We start from the raw sequence: 21,090 nt of genomic DNA, 5'->3' as shown, positions 1-21,090 counted from the left end.
TATCTTAGAAGTGCCCGAGATGCCAAAGGCTGTTCCCCAAAAGAAGATACCTGAAGTCATTCCCCCTAAACCGGAAAGTCCTCCCCCCGAAGGTATAGTCAAAAGTACACTAAGAGGGAGATAAATATCTATTTCAACCAAAGTATTATACACATGTTTGTATGTCAAATATATATGTATGTATGTATATACAATATTATATAAATGTGTTCATATATAAAGGTAATATAAATTTTAAAATGTCAGTAACTATTATGTCTCCTATGATCATATGCTACATACCTCAATTGATTTAGCCTTTTCTAAACTCAAATTACAAATTATCTTTGAAGTGCCTGAAGTAAGAAAGGAAGTCACCCCTGAAAAGAAAGTTCCAGTGGCTCCTCCCAAGAAACCAGAAGTTCCACCTGCCAAAGGTATGTGTCCTTACATGTTACTGTGCACCTGTATTGGGCTGGGGAAAGTATGTTCAGGTGTCTGTCCACCAGTTGTGTTAACTCGGATAAACATATCACTAGTAAACCCTGTCTAGTTCTAACTGAAAGCTACTAATATCTTCAAAGTTTCTGAAGAGGTTGTACCTGCAAAGAGGTTGTCTGTGTCCAAAAGCTCTCAGGTCCTACCTATAAAAGGTATTTTACTTTCTTCGACCCTAAGAAAAAAATAGCTTGGAACCCTCATATTCTTATAAAATATGCCTTAATTATTCATAATTTCTGAAACTACTAATGTTGTTTAAGCACCTGACGCCCCTCCAGAAGTTACCCCAGAAGAAAACCTTCCCGAGGAACTGCCCAAAAGGGCAGGTGCCACAGCTATTCCAGGTACATGCCAGCTGAAGTAGCCTTCAGAGAGGTCACCCTCCCATTCTTAAACACAAATGTAGACTGTTGTCTTCACTAACTTAAGTGGTAAAACTACTAATATCTTTTAAGTGCCGGAAATTCAAGATATCGTCCCTGAAAAGACAAGACCAGCGGCACTTCCTAAAAAGCCAGAAGCTGCCCCTGTCCCAGGTACTTGTCTTTTAGACCTTTTTAGAAGAAATCTGTCTTCTGTGCTTGAAAACAGATATAGGCCTTGTCTTCACTAACCTAAGTGTAAAACCACTAATATCTTTAAGTGCCTGAAGTCCAAGAAATTGTCCCTGAAAAGACAAGAACAGCCGCATCTCCTAAGAAGCCAGAAGTCCCACCTGTTCCAGGTACTTGTTACCAAGACCTTCTTCAGAAGAAATCTTCTTCCATTCTTGAAATGTAGACCGCTACTCTTTACTAACCTAACTATAAAACTACTAATATCTTCAAGTGCCCAGAGTCCAAGAAATTGTCCCTGAAAAGACAAGACCAACAGCACCTCCTAAGAAGCCAGAAATCTCAGCTGTTCCAGGTACTTGTTACCCGGATCTTCTTCAGAAGAAATAAATTCATTCATCCTTGAAAAGCTTTAGTTCTTTGCCCGTTCATACTTCAATCCATAACTCCTACTGTCTACCAAGTGCCTGGAGCTCATCAAGCAGTTGAAAAGAGAAGGAAAAAGAAAGCTCCTATGGTCCCACCCCCAAAATTTGAAGACCCACCTACCACAGGCATTTTTAAATCCTCTACTTAATCTTCAGAATGAATGCCTTCTGTTCTTGAAAACATTTCTAGTCTGTTTACCTAATTGCCCTATATAAAAGACGAGCGATTTATCTCATTTAAGTGCCAGAAATTGTCCCTGAAAAGAAAATAGTGACATCTCCTAAGAAGCCAGAAGCCCTTCCTGTCATAGGCACTTGTCATAGACCCAAGGTTTCAGAAGCTGTAACTCTGTTGCTCTTGAGAAATAAGAGTGAACTTTGGTCTCCATAAGACCTAAGTATAATCTCACTACTCCCTTTGAAGTGCCTGAGGCCCCTAAAGAGGTTGTCCCTGAAAGGAAAGTGTCCCTGGCGCCTCCTAAAAAAGCCAGCAGCTCCACCTGTCACAGGTGCTTCTCACTGGCCTGAGGTTTCACAAAGCCTCACTCCTTTGGTTCTCCATCCAACTTGTCAGGCATCCTAATGTAGTTTCACTAATCTCTTTTAAGTGCCAGAGGCACCCAAAGAAGAGGTCCTCTCTGAAGAGGAAGTGTCCCTGGTGCCCCCTAAAGAGCCAGAAGCCCCACCTGCCAAAGGTATTTGTCACTAACTTTGGGATTCCTGAGACCTAACTCTTATACTCTTGAACATATGTGGCCTCCTGCTCTTCTACGTCCTAAGTGAACTTTCACTAATCTCTTTGAAGTACCTGAGGCTCCCAAAGAAGTTGTTCCTGCAAAGAAAGTGTCTGTGGTGCCCCCGAAAAAGCCAGAAGCCCCACCTGCCAAAGGTACTTGTCACTGGTCCCAGGCTTCCTAAGACAAAGCTCTTCTACTCTTGAAAATATTTTGTCCTGGTGTTGTCGCGTGTCTTATATGTGATCACTAATCTCTTTAAGTGCCAGAGGCACCCCAGAAAGTTGTTCCTGAGAAGAAAGTGCCAGCGGCCCCTCCTAAAAAGCCAGAAGCCCCACCTGTGAAAGGTATTTGCTCTTGATCTTGGCATCCTGGCATCTAAGTCTTCCTCTCTCTTGAAAAAAATCCATCCTAGTGGCCATCACTGGTCCTAAGGATAATCTCACTTCTCTCTTCCAAGTGCCAGAGGCACCCAAGGAAGTTGTTCCTGAGAAGAAAGTGCCAGCGGCCCCTCCTAAAAAGCCTGAAGCCCCACCTGTGAAAGGTAGCCACCCCCACGCCACCGATCTTCATAGTGTCCAATGTGTGTCCACTCTGTCTAATCAAGAAAATACTAATATCTTAGAAGTGCCCGAGATGCCAAAGGCTGTTCCCCAAAAGAAGATACCTGAAGTCATTCCCCCTAAACCGGAAAGTCCTCCCCCCGAAGGTAATAATTAAATTAAACTATTATCTTTAAAAAATATTAAATGTCTGTCTTGTGGAAATATTTTTTGTTGAATATGTCATACGCCCCAGTCAAGTCTGTCACTAAAAGGGGCTCCTGTCTTTAAAGTGTATGAGGAGCCCGCAGAGGAAATTGCCCCAGAAGAACCTCCAGAGGAGGCTGCAGAGGAGCCGGTGCCTGCTCCACCTCCAAAAGGTACTTGGCGAGTCAACTGGAGTGCCTCTGTCTGCCTTTGCCCTCCTTCTCTGGTTCACTGGTCCTCAGAGTGTGGGCTGGTTGGGCTATCTTTCTTCCATTTGTCTTATGCTTCTAAGGCATAAACTCTCCTATCTGTAGTGACAGTGCCACCTAAGAAGCCCGTCCCTGAGAAGAAAGTGGCTCCTGCTATTGCCAAGAAACCTGAACCACCAGCAGCGAAAGGTATTTTCGCTGCTGTTAAATCTGTACAGTCTTTTGACTCTGAAATGTCATGTTCCACTACTGTTCTTACTGATGTCACGTGGCTGGAACTACATGTTAAAACCTACTAATATCTTTTAAAGTGCCCGAGGTGCCCAAGGAAGCTGTTCCTGAAAAGAAAATGCCTCCTGTGGTGCCCAAAAAACCAGAAGCTCCACCTGCAAAAGGTACATGTGGAGGTGGATTATTGGATGGAGGCGGGAATGGTCTCCGGTTCTTAAACAGCATTTTGTCCTGTGTGAGTGTGCTGGGTGGGCCCGTGCCGATTGGTCATGTGTTAAAATACTAATATCTTTAAAGTGCCAGAAGTTCCCAAAGAAGTTGTCCCAGAAAAGAAAGTGGCTGTTCCCAAAAAGCCAGAAGCCCCACCAACCAAAGGTACATGTCAATAGCCAGACTCTTTAGCAAGGTACTCCGTCTTGGTCTCCACTGTCACTCAGTGTCAAAGTCTTTGTCAGTTTTTTGATATGCGCACTTATAAAAGTGTTTCTGGGAATTTAGAGTTTACAGAATACTTTAAGAAACATCACCACTTTTTTAAAACCTTAAAAAGATGAATGCCTTTGTTCACAAATATTGAAGAGTTTTGCAACCCTCCTCTCGTAATTCTTAATATCCCTTTTTTTACCCCACGCGACATGAAGATCCAAGGACAGGTACTGACCTTTTGCTCTTGGGTTCTATCTGTCTTGGGGTTGTTTGAGAAAAATGTGAAGTTGACAGGTCGCGAACTTCTCCATGACCCCAAAGTAAAACTAACTAATATCTTCAAAGTGCCAGAGGTGCCAAAGAAGGCTGTCATTGAAGAAAAACCCGCCGTTCCAGTTCCTGAGAGAGTGGAGTCTCCTCCCCCAGAAGGTACGCATTGAGCTCTCGTATGACTCTTTATAAGTCAGGCTTTATTTATCTTCTTTTCTTGAATCTTCTTGTATCCCTCACGTTCTCTCCCTTGGTCATTTACTGTTCTTGCTTTTCATCATCCAAATAATCTCTGACTTCAAATTACCAGTCAGCAATGATTATACAGGTCATAGGTCACAGTCACCATGATCTGCCTTCAGCCTAGCTTCTCTAATTACATAAGAAATAAGATGGGACATTTATGAGTATGGATGACCTTAAAAAGCAAGAGCTTTTCCAAGCATCCAGATTGGTATACACAGAAGTCAAGCAACTGGGATGGTTTCATATTAAAAAAAAAAAATCAAAGCAAGGGGAGAAATCGAGATTACTGTGGTTTGGGTGTTTAGGCACTTTATAATTTTTTATTGCATACTGAAACACAATTGACTAATGTCTTTAAAGTATATGAAGAACCTGAAGAAATAGCTGCTGAGGAGGAGGAACCAGCCCCTGTAGTAGAAGAGGAGGAACCTGAAGCTCCACCTCCACCTACAGCAGGTATCAGTCAGGTTCTGCTGCATAGACAGGAAAGTGTGGTCACTTGGCTGTTACATGTATTACATACCATAAGGTAATATCTATCTTCTATCATCTTGTGTGAAATTTGCCAGTGTTGGCCAAACAAAAACAAAGGCAAGAGAGGGGGGAAAAAAGCATTATTTTCACTCATTAAACTTACAGAATTTTATAATATACTTACCAAAAATGTATGTTTTTTAAATGTGTTTATCACTTGGTTTGTGCTTGCAAAAACCTGTTTCTAAAAGAAATTCCTGTTCTTCAAGTGCCAGAAGAGCCTAAGAAGGTTGTCCCAGAGAAGAAATTTCCTGTCATCAAAAAACCAGAAGCTCCACCTCCTAAAGGTACTTGTGCTAAAATAAACGTTTACATAATTTCTGTGCCGCCTAAAATCAGAGTTTCTTGGTTGTGTTTTATTCTGTCCTGTACCTGCTAACTGTTGTCTGTATGTTATGATGTTGTACAGACTTGTAACGTGACTATCTTATACTTTTATATTAAATGCTACTAATATCTTTAAAGTACCTGAGATGCCAAAGAAAGTTGTACCAGTGAAGAAGGTTCCAGTTGCAAAGAAGCCAGAACCACCAGCAGCTGAAGGTACTCACATGACTGACGTTATTCTTTAGAGCTTATTCGAAAAGTGGCGCCCGATAAGTGTCCTCTTACTTACGACAACCAGGGGCAAAATGGCCCTCATTTGTTTCCACTAATTCTAATACCAGTCCGTTAATTATAGATATTTTTATTCTTAAAATGTTCTCAAGTTAGCTCTCTAAAACAAAACTAATATCTTCAAAGTCCCTGAGGTACCGAAGAAACTTGTTCCAGTCAAGAAAGAACCTGTGCCTGTGACCAAAAAGCCAGAAGCCGTGCCAGAAAAAGGTACCTACTTGGAAGAAGCATGCCTCTCCAACCACAAGCATTTGACACTAATTCTTAAAGCAAAACAGACTGAGCTTAGGTAACATCACACTTCATAGGGAAAGAGGAAAATGTATGTCAGCAAAAAGATAAAACGAGACGGAGAAACTGGTCCTTGTGTCGCTGTAGTCCACGGTTACCAGGGTAGAAAAGGCATCAAACAGCTCCATTTACCATATTTGGTTGAATATTACTATCATGAAGATACTGTTTTAGAACACACAAAGCACACTTCTATCCTCAAGCAACTTAAATATGGTGGGAGGAGGGAAAGATCGGTCAACTCTCTAAGTGATGGCATTTCCGAGCAAAGTTAGTGACAGAGACCAACAAAGATTCAGGTAGAGACAAATAGGAAGGAATAATGGAAGAAATGGTTTTAATTTTGATACATTACTTTTCCATATAGAAATTAGGAAAGGGGGGTATATTGAAAGGTATGAAGGCAAAAGGATCCAAAAGCTCATGGACTCTCAGATAAACAGTATCATTTGGGTGTGAATTTGTGCAATATCTTGGAAGATAACACAGGCTAGAAAGAGGGGGTGCTTTAGGGGAATAAGATTTGCCTTCATTTGTAGGCATCAACCACAGGAGGCGTCAAAGGTTTTGAAGAGTATGAATGATTGGATTTGGACTCTAGAAAGCTAACTGCCCATAGTGCTAAAAAAACTATGATACCTGTAGTAGTTAAGGTTAAGTGGCCAAGAGAACAATTCACTGGATTCTAGGCTGTTGCTAGAAAGAAATGGTGAACATTCTCTTTATTTTTTCAGGCTCAGAAGGTAGGAGTGTGCATTGGGAGCTCAGGTCAAGGATAGAGATATCGATTTTGAGGTCATTTGCATTAAACAAAGAAACACATTTGCAAGGCTGGTGGCCCAAACCAAATAGAACAGTTATACGCTCATGAGTTGTTAAATGACGAAGCAAATAAACTGAAGGCTGAGGATACACTCTCATGTAACTAGACTGCCCCAAAGGCTGCCACGACTCAGAAACCATTTTCTCCATGACATCTTCTAAGATGGAGACCCCAGTTCTCTACACTGTGTTCTTTGCCAACCTTTGGAAGAGTCTTGTTCATCTTCTGAGTTCTTAATGATAAATACAATTAATGTCTTTGAAGTGCCTGAAGCACCCAAGAAAGTTACCCCTGAAAAGAAAGTGTCTGTTCCTGTGCCTGAAGAGCCAGAAGAGGCACCTGCCCCAGGTACCTGCTGCTCTTTAAATCTTGGGACAACAACACCGGCTTCATTGGTGGATCTTACGTATCTGTGATGTCTGTCTCACGTGTTGACCCTGTGGGTGTCTTGAGATAGCTGAATTTAGTGTGGTTGGATGTAACTTAGCAGCTGCAGTGTCTACTCTGAATACAGCCTAATATGCTCTACTGTTTTTAAGTTGAAGAGACCCCTGAGGAGACAATCTACGAAGAGAAAGAAACCATCACCATTGGTAGAAAAGAGACGCCCCCTGTTGAAGGTATACACATACATAGATGTCTGTCCCCTGGAACCTTAATGATGCAAAGGTCTTTGTAGGGTGACATTTCTCCTTAAATTATATATAGGAACATCGCTGCACATGTTTGGCTACTTTCTTTTTCCAAACAATTATGCTTATTTTGAATTAGAGCCTTTCATTTGCTTAATCTCGGTGATGGTTAGCTCTTCTGAAAAGTACAGTTTACTGATGCAGATCCCATTAGTTAGTTACATTGGATCCTCAAGGGATTGCCAGTAGTGGGTTTCAAGTCAGCTCAGTTCCCGTCGACATAGTAATAGACAGTTCAAGTGTGAGAAAATTTCCATCAACATAGTAATAGATAGTTCCAGTGTAAGGAAATTAACATCTGGAGGCCAGGATGTAGCTCAGTGGTAAGAACAATAAATAAAACCTTATGCTTGGCCAGGCATGGTGGCCCCGGCCTTTAATGCCAGCTTTCAAAAGGCAGAGACAGGTGAATCTCTGTAAGTGTGAGGTTATCTTGGTCTACGTAGTAAGACCTGGTTTAAAAAAAAAAACTAAGAGGAAGAAAAAAGGAAAGAAAAAGAGAAGAAAGGAAAGAGAAGGGAAGGGAAGGGAAAGAAAGGAAACAAAAGGAAAGGAAAGGGACAGCCCCTGCGCTCAATACCCAACAGCACAAATAGAAAAAGAAAATGGAAATCACCCTCTTCTCTGGCAACCACCTTGCATGGGTGGTATGTTTATGTTTGGTGACTCTTTGCATCTATGTGAAATTGTTGTGCGTCTGCGTGAACACTTTTATGTTACAATCTTATGCCCTTTGTTGACACTCTTTAAAGAACGCGAAATTGAAACGTTTATTCAACCTGAAGAACCTGAACCTGAACCTGAACCTGAACTTGAACCAGAGCCAGAAGAAACCCCAGTGCCAGGTATCCAGTTAGCAGGACTTAAATCTTCATTAGCACACTCTTCATCTTGACCTGTAATTGGTTTGTGTTGTCCTGTATGTATAGCAGGTCTTTCCATCTCTATGTAAAAAAATCTTGTGTGTATACCTGTTCTTAAGTAGTCCTGTATTTGTGCTCTGTGTAATGTTAAGTGGCTCGCTCTTTGGCTGTTTAACGTCATTATTATGTAAGTCATCACCTGTGTGTACAGTGTTGATATTTTATGTTTTATGTTTGGGCACTGATAACGCATATCTAAATATACTTTTGCATCACACATATTTAAATTTCCATCGCATATACTGTATATACACACACCTAATTAATATTTGCATGCACTAACACTCCTGCAATACTCTTTTAAGAACCTGAGCCTGAAAAGAAGGTTATCGAGAAACCAAAACTCAAGCCAAGACCCCCAGCACGTGCTCCTTCTCCGCCTAAGGAAGACGTGAAGGAGAAACTATTCCAACTTAAAGGTACAAATGCTGCTTCCAATGACTCGTTAACCTGCTTCCAACTTCTGTTTGGCCTATGGAAATGTTGCTTTCAAGAACTGCATTGCTCCTGGGAGTGCATATGTTCAGACATGGCCATGCTGTGGAAGTTGCATAGGGATGGATGTTTCCGCTATCCCAGGGGTCCTGGGGTATGACGTGCAGACATGCCTGCTGCTTGTGAGACAATTTAGTGAGCAGCATCCTTGCCATCTGAGTGCAGAGGCTACTCAGCTAGCTTTTCCTTGTGGGAAGGGGAGGAAGGTCTTTTGGTTGGAAAGGCTGATTGCTGTGCCTTTCTTGGTTGTAAGCATGTGGAATGTCTAAAAGTCTTTGAAAGATATTAACATCGCAGTGATTAAATCTATGTAGAAGTCAAAACTTTGTTCTTAAATAATAGCATGTTCATAGCATATTTGTGGTATTCAATAGCTGGTGTTCACTTACCATGAAAAAGGTATATGAACAATTCATCACTGGGGCTTTTCCATTTATTCATTTACTTATTTATTTATTATTTATTTTTGCCTAATGGAAACCCAGTTGTGGTCTTTATTGTTCTCGGCATAGCTGGAAAGTGTGGTTCTTAATACACTTGGTATCCAGCTCCTCATTATCAAACTAACTTCATTCTTTCATTCTTTCTGTTTTATTTTTCTTTAAAGCAATAGAATATTATTTAATATCTTGAATCTCATAAGTACATTTCCCGATCATATGTTTTACATACATGCTATGGCTTTATTCTTTTTATTTGCATCTTTTAAAGCTATCTTGTTTGCAGTGCTATCTTTCCTAAACTGAAATGTTCGGGTATAATCTTATATGAGGAATTTTCCCATATATATTTATACAGGCCTAGAGCTAGAATCTTCCATACTTTTAGTGATTCTTGCCCCCGCTCAAACCTTATTGGGTTTCAGGTGACAGGCAGAGAAGCAGGCTCTGACTGTGACCCATCTGTTGATTAATGGGTCATGGGGACCCACACTTGAATATCCCCTTGGTGTAGAACGTCCCTCCTATGAAGACTAGAAAGTCTCTTCTTTCTCGACCAGTCGTTATGCACAACACAACCATGAAGCAAAGCTGCATATTTTCCTGGCTTCCGGCTTCTTTCTGAATGTTCTTTGGTGACTTATTCTTGGCTGTTATTAATGCTTTCTGGTTCTAAGAGATGCTTGGCTTTGATTCTTGAAGTTAAAAAATAATTTGTTTTGGATTAAGTATACAAATAATGAAAGTATATTCTTTAAAATTCTTTAAAGCTGTTTCAAAGAAGAAAGTTCCTGAAAAACCTGAGGTTGTGGAAAAAGTGGAGCCTGCACCCCTAAAAGGTATCTCACAGGCTAGCCGAACCACATGCAAGGCCAACTCTCCGTCCAACTCCACGCTCTCTTGGTGCTGCCATAGAGTTCTTCCAACCCCCTCTCTTTCTTAGTGATCAGAGAAGTAGAATAGTCTCATTCATTTCTTGTACTTATGTGGCTTCCATGGGTCTGGCTCATGAGTGCTTCCTGTGTCTCCCATCAATTTCATACATCACATGGATGCAATCGCTTATCTGTGCCTTACATTTCCATATGTCTACTTGCATTTTTAAGTCAAAGAATACCAAACTCTACTGGTTAGAAGAAATCGATGTCAGGAGACATCTTGGATCAAAATGCTGAGTAGTAGTAATCAGCTTTGGTGGGGAGTCGCCTGGACATCAGCATTTTAATGTGTCAACACATTGCCCTGTCACGGCTGGGCAATCCCTAGGGATGTCCATTGCCCTTCATTTGCACCCCCTTTCTTCTCGCTAGCTTGAGCCATATTCTCCCAGTCACACAGAGTTTTAGGGAGATACCAATTCCTGTCTATTTAACCCATAAAGAAAAATAAGAAAAGTTTCCAAATCTAAAAATATCAACTAAAAATAAAGAATATTTCTAATAAGTTGGTGGGTATCAGAGTTCTGGTAACCAACACATCCTAACCCAGAAATCAAATCTGTTCTTGGTCATGCTGAAATTTTAGAATAATCTAAATAATTTTGGTAAATTAAATTATTAAATTTATAAATTACTAAAGCTTAAATTAGTATGTAATAGCATATGGTTTCTTTAAAAAAAAAAACAATAGCCACAATAAGGGATGAGTCTTAAACATAAATATCTTAAAACTAAACTAAAAATATGGAAAAACAAATGCATTAATATACTTTCATTATATGTATTGCATAAATAAATGTACATTTTTGCCACTTCAACTTCCATTATTATATAGTTTCAATCAATGAAAATAGTTTTGTATTAAAATACTGATAATTTACAAATAGTAATTGAGGCCAGTATAATTTATCAGAGTTAAAATTTTTAAGGTTCAGCTGAAAATTTTACTTCAAACATTTGGCATGTCAAATGTGATTATTTTGAATGAAGTATGTTACAAATTTTGAAGTAAGATTTAAGCAAGATGATCTTTATCAGATTGAAAAAAAAATCAATGAAGGGCTGAAGAGCACCAAACAGGAAATCTTATAGAAATCTCTAAGAAACCCAAATTTATGTTGATCGAACAAAACTGCACACCAAAAGGAATAGCTTCAAAGTGGTTCGCTGCTCACTGAGATCTGTTTTGGTTTTGTCTTTGTGTTTAAATCCATGCAATATAACAGCAGTGATGTCTGCTCCCCAGAATAGCATTGTCCCTATGCCTGGTGGCCACTGTAGAAGCACGAAGACATTTATAATTCCTTGCCCATTTTTAATTACATTCAAAAAATTGTCTTATTTACAAATAGTTTAGCTTCTTACGCTAGCTTTGAAAGGAGACAGTCCTATAATTTTAGTTTTATTTTAAAGGAGAACTTGCGGAAATCTGCTTTTGTTCAGAACGTGAAATGCAATCTTTCTTCGGGATCAAGGCTCACAGCACATCCTTTGGTTTTGTTTTCCCCGCAATGGAAAAGATGATGCAATGGCCGTAACTCCTGCCTGCATCGTGTGGTGTATATGTGGGGCAAGGGAACACCAATGTGGGCGTGGGCAATTAAAACAACTACAGACTGAAGCAAAGATGCTGTGGAGAATCCTTGCATTTTGATGAAAGATTCATAAAGCCATTGTAGACCAAGAGATTCTATTGGATAGATCTGCAGCCGGTGTGACTGAACTGAACTTTCATAAGATTATGTAGATGTTTATGGAACCAAGAACGTCAAGTCTACCACTTGCTGTTAAATTCTGTAAATTTATATAGACAGAAATTGTTCCTTGACACACTCCAGTCAACTGGTTTGAGCAGAGTCGTTTTTTTTTCTTGTTGAAATTCCATTTTTATGTGAATTCACACTCAATTTGAAATCATATCCTTTTAAGTGCCTACAGCCGAAAAGAAAGTTCGCAAATTACTTCCAGAACCTAAGCCCCAGCCAAAGGAGGAGGTGGTCCTGAAAAGCGGTATAGTAGTTCTCTCCTGGAATGTCAGTCTCCACAGCTTGAGAAATGGGCTCACCTGAAGGCTCACAAAATACTCTGCCCCTTCATTTCATTTTAGATCCTCCAGCAAAATTTGAATGTAGTTCCATTAAAAAAAAAAGGTTATCATTTCCATGTCTTTGTAAGAAGGTGGATATTTTGTGAGCATTCATAGTATTTTGACATTGTAACTAAACTGATAATATCCTAACAACGGTGACCACAGTGTCATTTTTCATAACCAAATTGTGAAATAAAATACACTCAACTTGTAAAATCCTATACACAGAACTACTTAAGCCTAATGTGTTCAATTTCAGTATGATGCAAGATGACCACAACCAATAACACCTTTTATAAAACTAAACATCTTTTCTTACTAAGTATGTAATAAACTAGATGCAAGATACTCATGAAAGATCAAATTCTAACCTTGTCTTTGTATGGGATTACTGATCTTGAAGTTACATCACTTTAGATTTCTGAACTTAAAACTAATTTTTATTTAAGCAGTAATCAATAAATTATGTTTAATTATTATAATTTTTGCTATTCAAATAATTATTTTTATCTGAGCTATTTTACCACATAGTTGTCGCTGGGCATAGTGTCTAGAGAGACATTATTTCTAAGCCTGATGTGAGTTGACATAACAAACTTTGTTTTGGGGAATTTGGGCTATAAAAGCGTTTTTCACACAAATGCTAATCTCCCACTGTGCTAGCTTGCATGCTTTTCATTGTCTTTGCTCTGTACATTATCTGTGCTCATCGCGCTTGCTCAACATGGTCATTAGCTCATCTCGGTTTACATATAAACCTTTTTGTCTTTTAAGTTCTAAGAAAGAGACCCGAAGAAGAAGAACCTAAAGTAGAGCCTAAAAAAGTAGAAAAAGTTAAAAAACCAGAAGGTAGGAATCATTTTCATAAATAGCAATTTATGAAATTCTCTTTCAACAAAGTGGACATAACAAAAGGTTTATTTTGTAAACATCCATGAAGTTCAACATAATCATGGCTTCATATTTCATCTGTCTGTAATGTATATGTTCCATTGTCTGCTTTCTGTTTCAATATCTTACGGTAATTTTCAAGTACAAACACTCTTTGGTATAGCATTTATTCTTATTAATAATTTCCAGATACTTCATTATCATAATTACTACTGATCTTGTTGTTATTACTTTGCCATGTAAGTTCTCCTCATGGCAATGGCTGAGATCATCTCGTTGGCTATGGAATGAATTCATGGGAGTGTTCTCAATGCTTCCTAAATCTGGAAACTCTTAGGTGGAGTGATGTCTATCATCTGCCTATTGTCAAAGGGGGTGATTATTAGACTTTGGTGGAACCGGTTTAGATGTGGGGATATATCAGAAGTTGAGACCAAGCAGATGAAATAAGAGGAAGGAAGAGAGAGAGAGAGAGAGAGAGAGAGAGAGAGAGAGAGAGAGAGAGAGAGAGAAAGAGAGAGAGGCAGAGTTATGAGATGAAAGCAGAAACTGATCTTTAAAATCTGATTTGTATAAAAGAGTCATCACTGCCATTTTTGAGAAATAATTGTTCAGTCTGAGTTTTCAGGTAACTTGCTTTCTACATTAATGCTTGACAATGCCTCCTTTCCTTAAAGTACCACCACCCCCTCCAAAAGCTGTGGAAGAAGTTAAAGCTCCTCCAGAGCCTACACCAAAGGAAAGGAAAGTTCCAGAACCTGCCAAAGGTATAATTCTCCAGACATGTTCTTGGTTGTCTCTAAGAATGTACCCACGCAGCATCACGGTATCATTATACTGACATAGTGACCATCATCATGTGTATCCTGTTTTCTTCACCTTTTCTGTGCAATGCTAATAATCATCACGGCTTGTTAAATACATTTCTAGGGATGAGTAATGAGCTGAATAATAACTTCAAATGCAATAGATTTTTTAATATTTTGTTGAACATGAAAAATGTTTAGCTCATATATTTGATTTGATAAGCATATATGTATAAAAGTTTGATAAACAGATCCTAGTATCCTTCTGTACACTAAATTTGCTTCCTTGCAGTTTTGACTTTGTGGAAAAACTTGCAAAGTATTATGATAACCTGGTTATTTCTGTAAATTTTTTCAGTTCCTGAAATTAAGCCAGCAATACCCCTCCCTGGACCTGAAGCAAAGCCAAAGCCTGAGCCAGGTAAGCAACCTTATCCTCGGGGTGAGTGTTCCTTCAAACTCCGCTAGAATAACATGTAGCAAATGGGGAAAAAAATGTAAAAGAAATTTATATTTTTAGATTAAAACTGTTACATATTAAATAAAAATATAAAAAATTCACTGTGCTTCAATGATTTCTGATATCTCAATATGTTTAGATAGTGCTCTCAGAAAAACTAGCTATCTGAAGGGTTTGACATCGCATCCTGAAAGGCAAACAGGCCACCAAAAGTGGTTGCTGCAGACGCACTGATACAGTGGGGTCTTCTCTCCACAGAGGTGAAAACCATGAAGGCGCCTCCAATGGAGCCCGCACCCACGCCCATCGCTGCCCCGGTGACCGCACCCGTGGTCGGAAAGAAAGCAGGTTGGTATTCTGTTTTCACTAGCTTGTGTGGGTGGCTTCACACTGGATTAGAGTTGGAACATCCTGTCCAGTTCAGGGGTGTGTAGCAAACTCTTAGGTTTTCTTCACCTCATAGACCCCACCGAATACTGTGTTAGCCTGTGGACGCATATTGTTTTATGATATGTGCAGCCCTGCAGGTGTTCTTTTCTCTCATAATCTTTTGAGATTAGCGAATGGATGTTTAGTGGTGATGGAACTCAAGGAGAAAACTCTCTCAGAGAACATGAGGGGGAATCCCATGAAACAAATCACACCCTTGTGCCCGATAACAAACATTCCTCATTTTAAAAAACACCGAACTATTGAGATAGTGCAAGTTTAACAAATAAATGCTGATGGTTTCACAACTTTGTGATTGTGTTTCATGAAAATGGTTGCATAATGGAAATTTTTATGTTTTTATGTGAGGCATATTTACCACAGTCTTACAGAAAAAGGAGAGAAAGGGGCTATGGACGGTTCAGCCTTTATATCTATATATGGATTTAAATTAGTAATTTTTAAATGTATTAAACAGCGTAGCCATCTGAAGTCCAACCTTAAGATACTTACTACCAATATTTGAACTCCAGTATTTTGTTATCAGGTGTTAATTTTAAAAATAAACCTAGGTGGATGTGAGATTGCTGTCATTGTACACATCCAAAGTGGCTCATCTGTGACAAGTCGCTAAGTTGCTTTAACATTTTAAGTTACCCACAATCATTTGGGTTTTGGTTGTGTTTAATGATGGGAAAAATATAGGGTGCTCATTTAAATATAGTTTAATTATTAATATTTATGCTATATTTAATCACCTGTATTTATGATTCAAACATTATTTAGAAAAGATAATGACTCTCCCTTCATCTTCTCTGGATGTATTAGTCTGCTCAATTTATACACCACCAATAACAACAAAAGGACTTTTGGTCATTTCCGGCCACTTTCCTGTCACTTATGGGGGAAAAACTTTAATTTCTTTGATTTATATGCCCAACATATAAAATATCTTGTAAAGCAGTTTGTATAACTAAGCAAGGGCAAAACCCTTTCTCATAGGTCAGTAGTGAGCCCTCCACATATGGCAAGAGAGTAAGACACTTGTCAAAAGTTTAATTTTTACTAATTAATTCATTATAATTGTTGGGCTCCAGGCCTGTACATGCTAGCAGACTCTTGACTTGAACCTCTAAAAGAATGTTTTTAATCCTAAACTTGGCATTTTAGCCTGGCTACATTGATTTTAGAATATGCCTTCTTAGAAATACCAGCGTATTCTCCGTAGAAGTCATATAAGTGAAACGGGTTCCTCTTTACATATTAATATATATGTAACAAAGAACATGACTCACCCCACATGGTTTCCTGATAAGGGTGGAATAAGTATGAAAATTGCACAAATGCTTATCTTTTTTATTTCAGAAGCCAAACCTAAGGATGAAGCAGCCAAGCCGAAAGGTCCCATCAAAGGTGAGCTCCATGCTCCTCAGACCTGTGGTCACATGTTGGCTGCCTTATGAATTCCAAGGCTTACACTTGAGGGGAAACGTTTTCAAATTTTATAGTCTTTATTTCTGACATTGCTACTAGTATTATTCAAGTAGCTGTTATAAATAAAACCAAATAAATTTTACCATGATGAATTTGTATCTTGATTTTTCATCCATAAATATTTATTTATAACAAGTGAAATAATTATACATTAATCTGGATATTTTACACCCAGAACTGACACGTGAGAAAATAAAGGGTGCCCGTTAGTTCTTGGGCCTTTTCATCTTCATGTCTGACCTTCCAACGGTCAAGTCTTTACTTCTCTGTTCCTGTCTTCTCATCACTTTACGTACACACTGTGATGCCTGCGGAGGCGCCCAGCTAACTTTCCACTTTGCCTTTGAACTAGGTGTAGCCAAAAAGACTCCTTCACCCATAGAAGCTGAAAGGAAAAAGCTCAGACCAGGAAGTGGTGGGGAGAAACCTCCCGATGAAGCCCCATTCACCTACCAGCTAAAGGCTGTGCCACTGAAATTCGTGAAAGAGATCAAAGACATCGTCCTGACAGAGGCAGAGTCTGTGGGCTCTTCCGCCATCTTTGAATGCTTGGTCTCCCCATCCACCGCCATCACCACCTGGATGAAGGATGGTAGCAACATCCGTGAGAGCCCAAAGCACAGGTTCATCGCGGATGGTAAAGACAGGAAGCTGCACATCATCGACGTTCAGCTCTCCGATGCCGGAGAATACACCTGTGTGCTACGACTGGGAAACAAAGAAAAGACCTCCACAGCCAAGCTCATCGTAGAAGGTAACTCTTAGTTCTGCGCATGATCTGTGATTAAATTTTACAGCAGAGACCTCAGTGGTACCATCCATTGTGATGTCAGACAAAACCTCCGAGTTTTCTTTCCACTGGAAACTTTAAATGCGTTTGGTTGGCATTCTCCACAGAACTTCCTGTTCGTTTCGTGAAAACACTGGAAGAGGAAGTCACGGTGGTCAAGGGGCAGCCGCTGTACCTGAGTTGCGAGCTGAACAAAGAGCGAGATGTGGTGTGGAGGAAGGATGGCAAGATCGTGGTGGAGAAGCCTGGCAAGATTGTGCCGGGTGTCATTGGCCTGATGCGGGCCCTGACCATCAACGATGCGGATGATTATGATGCTGGAACGTACACCGTGACTGTGGAAAATGCCAACAACCTGGAGTGTTCCTCCTGTGTGAAAGTAGTAGGTGAGTGTACTGTGAGGCCGGGGTGAGAGGCTTGCTGGGGTACCAAATTGAGACCAGTGAAGGCCACAAAATGAGACTTATAGCTAATATATGTATTATAATACATATATATCAAAGATTTACATTTTATTTTTTTAAAAATATAGCAACGAAGTTCAAAGATATGTATAGTAATATATAAATATATAGTATATGTAGTATATAATATATAGTAACTTACTAATACATAATTATGTTAGTTTTTTGGTATAAACTTCTTCTTTTTATGATAAGAAAACAGAATAACTTATTTCCCAATGTCTAAATATCAGAAACCTCATTGATACCTTATTTAAAGGAAGGAATATCATCATCTCACAAATTGATCACATCCAGGTTCATGAATTTTTCCTATCCCTGAAGTTTGCCAGAGAAGTGATTTCTTCTTTCTCCCCATGTGTTTCCAACAGAAATCATCAGAGAATGGCTGGTGAAACCTATCCGAGACCAGCACGTGAAACCCAAGGGAACGGCTGTTTTCACCTGTGACATCGCCAAGGACACACCAAACTTTAAGTGGTTCAAAGGCTACGATGAGATCCCCATGGAACCAAATGACAAGACTGAGATACTGAAAGAGGGGAACCACCTCATTCTCAAAATTAAGAATGCCATGCCCGAAGATATTGATGAGTACGCGATCGAGATCGAAGGGAAAAGATACCCGGCGAGGCTGACCCTTGGAGGTAGAAGGATCTTACTCTGAAAGATAATTCTGTGCATGCATAAAGCAAAGCATCACCCCCCACCCAAAAAAATATAAGAATTAACTAGTAAATGAGCCTACACCCAGGCACAGGGAGGTAGCGGTAGGTAGACTCAGTGGTTTTTGGTTTTGGGGTCTTAAAAAGTGATCACATGCTGTTGGGAGGGAAAAGGAGTGGATCAGAGAAGAGCTGGAGGGGAGGGAGGAAGCAGAGTGGGTTTGATCAAAACATAGTACACGCATGTGCGTACGTATGAAATTCTTACTTTTAAAAAGCGACGTATGACTGGGTTGTCTAAGGCATTGTTATTTACCTCTGGCTGATCCAGAGCGTGACGTTGAGCTGCTTAAGCCGATAGAAGATGTCACCATTTACGAGAAGGAAAGTGCCAGCTTTGATGCCGAAATCTCCGAGGCAGACATACCTGGAGAGTGGAAGCTGAAGGGGGAACTTCTGAGGCCCTCGCCTGTGAGTACCTCCCCTTGGAAGCTGCCCGTCATGTGACTTGACTAGCGCCTCCCCTTGGAAGCTGCCCGTCATGTGACTTGACTAGCGCCTCCCCTTGGAAGCTGCCCGTCATGTGACTTGACTAGCGCCTCATTGTCGTTGGCTATGCAGGCTTCATTTACTAACCGTGAACGTGGGTTTCTCAAAGGAGGGAAATTATTTAATGCATTCTTTGTGGACAGCGTGGCTAAAATCTGGTAAATTTTTCTAATGGTCGTGCTTTGCTTCTATGTTTATTAGTGTATTGTTTGACACTCTGTAGAAATCTCTTTCAGAAATATTCTCTGGGGACTTCGTCTCATGCAAATACCAATGAAAGTTGCCATTTGTTTTTGTTCTTTTTTTTTCAGACTTGTGAAATCAAAGCCGAAGGCGGAAAGCGCTTCTTAACTTTGCACAAAGTAAAACTGGACCAAGCTGGTGAAGTCCTCTACCAGGCTTGCAACGCCGTCACAACTGCCATTTTGACAGTCAAAGGTACAGGGCGTTAGAGCTAAGGAGTGGGCTCAGCTTTGTTTCCCCTTCCTCTGTATCTGGAACGAACGCCTCATTGTCTTCCTTACTATCTGATTTGCAGAAATTGAACTTGACTTTGCTGTACCCCTGAAAGATGTGACCGTCCCAGAGAAGCGACAGGCTCGGTTTGAGTGTGTCCTGACCCGAGAGGCAAATGTCATATGGTCTAAAGGGCCTGATATAATCAAGGCATCTGACAAATTCGATATCATTGCTGATGGGAAGAAACACATTCTTGTCATCAACGATTCTCAGTTTGATGATGAAGGGGTCTACACTGCCGAGGTGGAGGGCAAGAAGACGTCTGCACAGTTGTTTGTGACAGGTAACAGTCCAGCGATGATACCGAAACGTTATATCCAGTATGTAGGTGTCCTCGCTTGGTTTTCTGGTCCATTTAAAGACAGCATACCAAATTCCAAGAGCTAGCAATTAATGGCAGGGGTCACTACTACTTCTCTTCCAGTGTCATAGAACACACACACACACACACACACACACACACACACACACACTAAACCAACCCCCCTCAAAGCACTTAACTTTTAAAATGAAGAATAACCCCACCTAAAAAGAACAAATAAATGCCCCATGAGGTAGCTGCGTTTTACGCACACAGTAGGTAGAGTCAGACCTTTCTGTCTGTGTCCTGTGTTCCTGAATGTGTTGCCTGCTTGCCCCGTAGGCATAAGACTGAAGTTCATATCCCCTCTGGAAGATCAAACTGTAAAAGAAGGCGAGACAGCAACTTTTGTTTGTGAGCTGTCTCATGAAAAAATGCACGTGGTCTGGTTCAAAAACGATGTCAAGCTGCACACCACCAGGACGGTGCTCATGTCTTCTGAAGGAAAGACGTACAAACTGGAAATGAGAGAGGTGACACTGGATGACATCTCACAGATCAAAGCGCAGGTGAAGAACCTCAGCTCCACAGCCAATCTGAAGGTCTTGGGTAAGTGGGACCAGCTCGCGGATGGGTAGGAATATATCGTTCCACCCTGGGGTTGTTTAATCTTTTTCTGACCGTGTGCTGGGTGTCTCCGGCAGAGGCCGACCCCTACTTTACGGTGAAGTTACATGACAAGACTGGTGTTGAGAAGGATGAGATTATCCTGAAGTGCCAAGTGAGCAAAGACGTGCCCGTGAAGTGGTTCAAAGACGGGGAAGAGATTGTGCCTTCACCCAAACATTCGGTCAAGACGGATGGCCTGCGCCGCATTTTGAAGATCAAGAAGGCGGAGCTTAAAGACAAAGGCGAATACGTGTGTGACTGTGGCACGGACACCACCAAGGCCAACGTCACTGTGGAGGGTGAGTTACCCCCGAGTTTAGATTATCCCATCGCAGAGATTCAACGCATTAGGGCTCAGTACAACTCACAGAACCTTGTCCGCTTTCAGCTCGACTCATAAAAGTGGAAAAGCCTCTGTATGGCGTGGAGGTGTTCGTGGGAGAAACAGCCCGCTTTGAAATCGAGCTGTCTGAGCCTGACGTGCACGGCCAGTGGAAGCTAAAGGGCGAACCTTTGACTGCTTCTCCCGTAAGTGACCCAGGCAGAGTCGCACAGATAGCAGCGGGTTGTTTGTTTGGATATTTTTTCTTAGGTCCCCCACGCCCCCAAAGTACAATTTCTTGGTGACTTGCAGGAAGTCCTGTACATGTAAACACTGTCTATGATCACCCTCCCTAGGACTGTGAAATCATCGAGGACGGGAAGAAACACGTCCTGGTTCTTTATAACTGCCAGCTGGATATGACCGGGGAGGTTTCCTTCCAGGCTGCCAATGCTAAATCGGCAGCCAATCTGAAAGTGAAAGGTACGCTCTGTACACAGACTCTAACATTTTCTGTGCAAGCTTCCCTGCTCGGAAACAGGGAATCGGAGCGGGCGGGGG

The 21,090-nt window shown here is 40.7% G+C and overlaps 1 protein-coding gene across 2 annotated transcripts in view; it reads left to right on the top strand.

Annotated features, from left to right (window-relative positions):
- Window positions 1-21,090, top strand: part of Ttn (titin) — a 270,353-nt gene that overhangs the window by 141,540 nt on the left and 107,723 nt on the right. For both annotated transcript variants that reach the window (XM_013345840.2, XM_013345841.1), the window contains 29 exons: window positions 12-92; window positions 2,460-2,543; window positions 2,657-2,740; window positions 2,825-2,905; window positions 3,032-3,118; window positions 3,260-3,343; window positions 3,466-3,549; window positions 3,683-3,760; window positions 4,157-4,240; window positions 4,688-4,783; window positions 5,071-5,148; window positions 8,514-8,627; window positions 9,914-9,982; window positions 12,011-12,091; window positions 12,945-13,019; window positions 13,739-13,828; window positions 14,226-14,288; window positions 14,586-14,675; window positions 16,122-16,169; window positions 16,603-17,004; window positions 17,148-17,426; window positions 17,876-18,151; window positions 18,501-18,640; window positions 19,030-19,156; window positions 19,257-19,520; window positions 19,881-20,147; window positions 20,243-20,506; window positions 20,596-20,735; window positions 20,886-21,012. In XM_013345840.2, the coding sequence (XP_013201294.1) occupies window positions 12-92; window positions 2,460-2,543; window positions 2,657-2,740; window positions 2,825-2,905; window positions 3,032-3,118; window positions 3,260-3,343; window positions 3,466-3,549; window positions 3,683-3,760; window positions 4,157-4,240; window positions 4,688-4,783; window positions 5,071-5,148; window positions 8,514-8,627; window positions 9,914-9,982; window positions 12,011-12,091; window positions 12,945-13,019; window positions 13,739-13,828; window positions 14,226-14,288; window positions 14,586-14,675; window positions 16,122-16,169; window positions 16,603-17,004; window positions 17,148-17,426; window positions 17,876-18,151; window positions 18,501-18,640; window positions 19,030-19,156; window positions 19,257-19,520; window positions 19,881-20,147; window positions 20,243-20,506; window positions 20,596-20,735; window positions 20,886-21,012 (3,837 nt within the window). The remainder of the gene's footprint in view (window positions 1-11; window positions 93-2,459; window positions 2,544-2,656; window positions 2,741-2,824; window positions 2,906-3,031; window positions 3,119-3,259; window positions 3,344-3,465; window positions 3,550-3,682; window positions 3,761-4,156; window positions 4,241-4,687; window positions 4,784-5,070; window positions 5,149-8,513; window positions 8,628-9,913; window positions 9,983-12,010; window positions 12,092-12,944; window positions 13,020-13,738; window positions 13,829-14,225; window positions 14,289-14,585; window positions 14,676-16,121; window positions 16,170-16,602; window positions 17,005-17,147; window positions 17,427-17,875; window positions 18,152-18,500; window positions 18,641-19,029; window positions 19,157-19,256; window positions 19,521-19,880; window positions 20,148-20,242; window positions 20,507-20,595; window positions 20,736-20,885; window positions 21,013-21,090) is intronic.

Source organism: Microtus ochrogaster, chromosome 4, assembly GCF_000317375.1.
Source record: "Microtus ochrogaster isolate Prairie Vole_2 chromosome 4, MicOch1.0, whole genome shotgun sequence".
Lineage (NCBI taxonomy): Eukaryota > Metazoa > Chordata > Mammalia > Rodentia > Cricetidae > Microtus > Microtus ochrogaster.
This window is presented reverse-complemented; position numbering and strand designations above follow the sequence as displayed.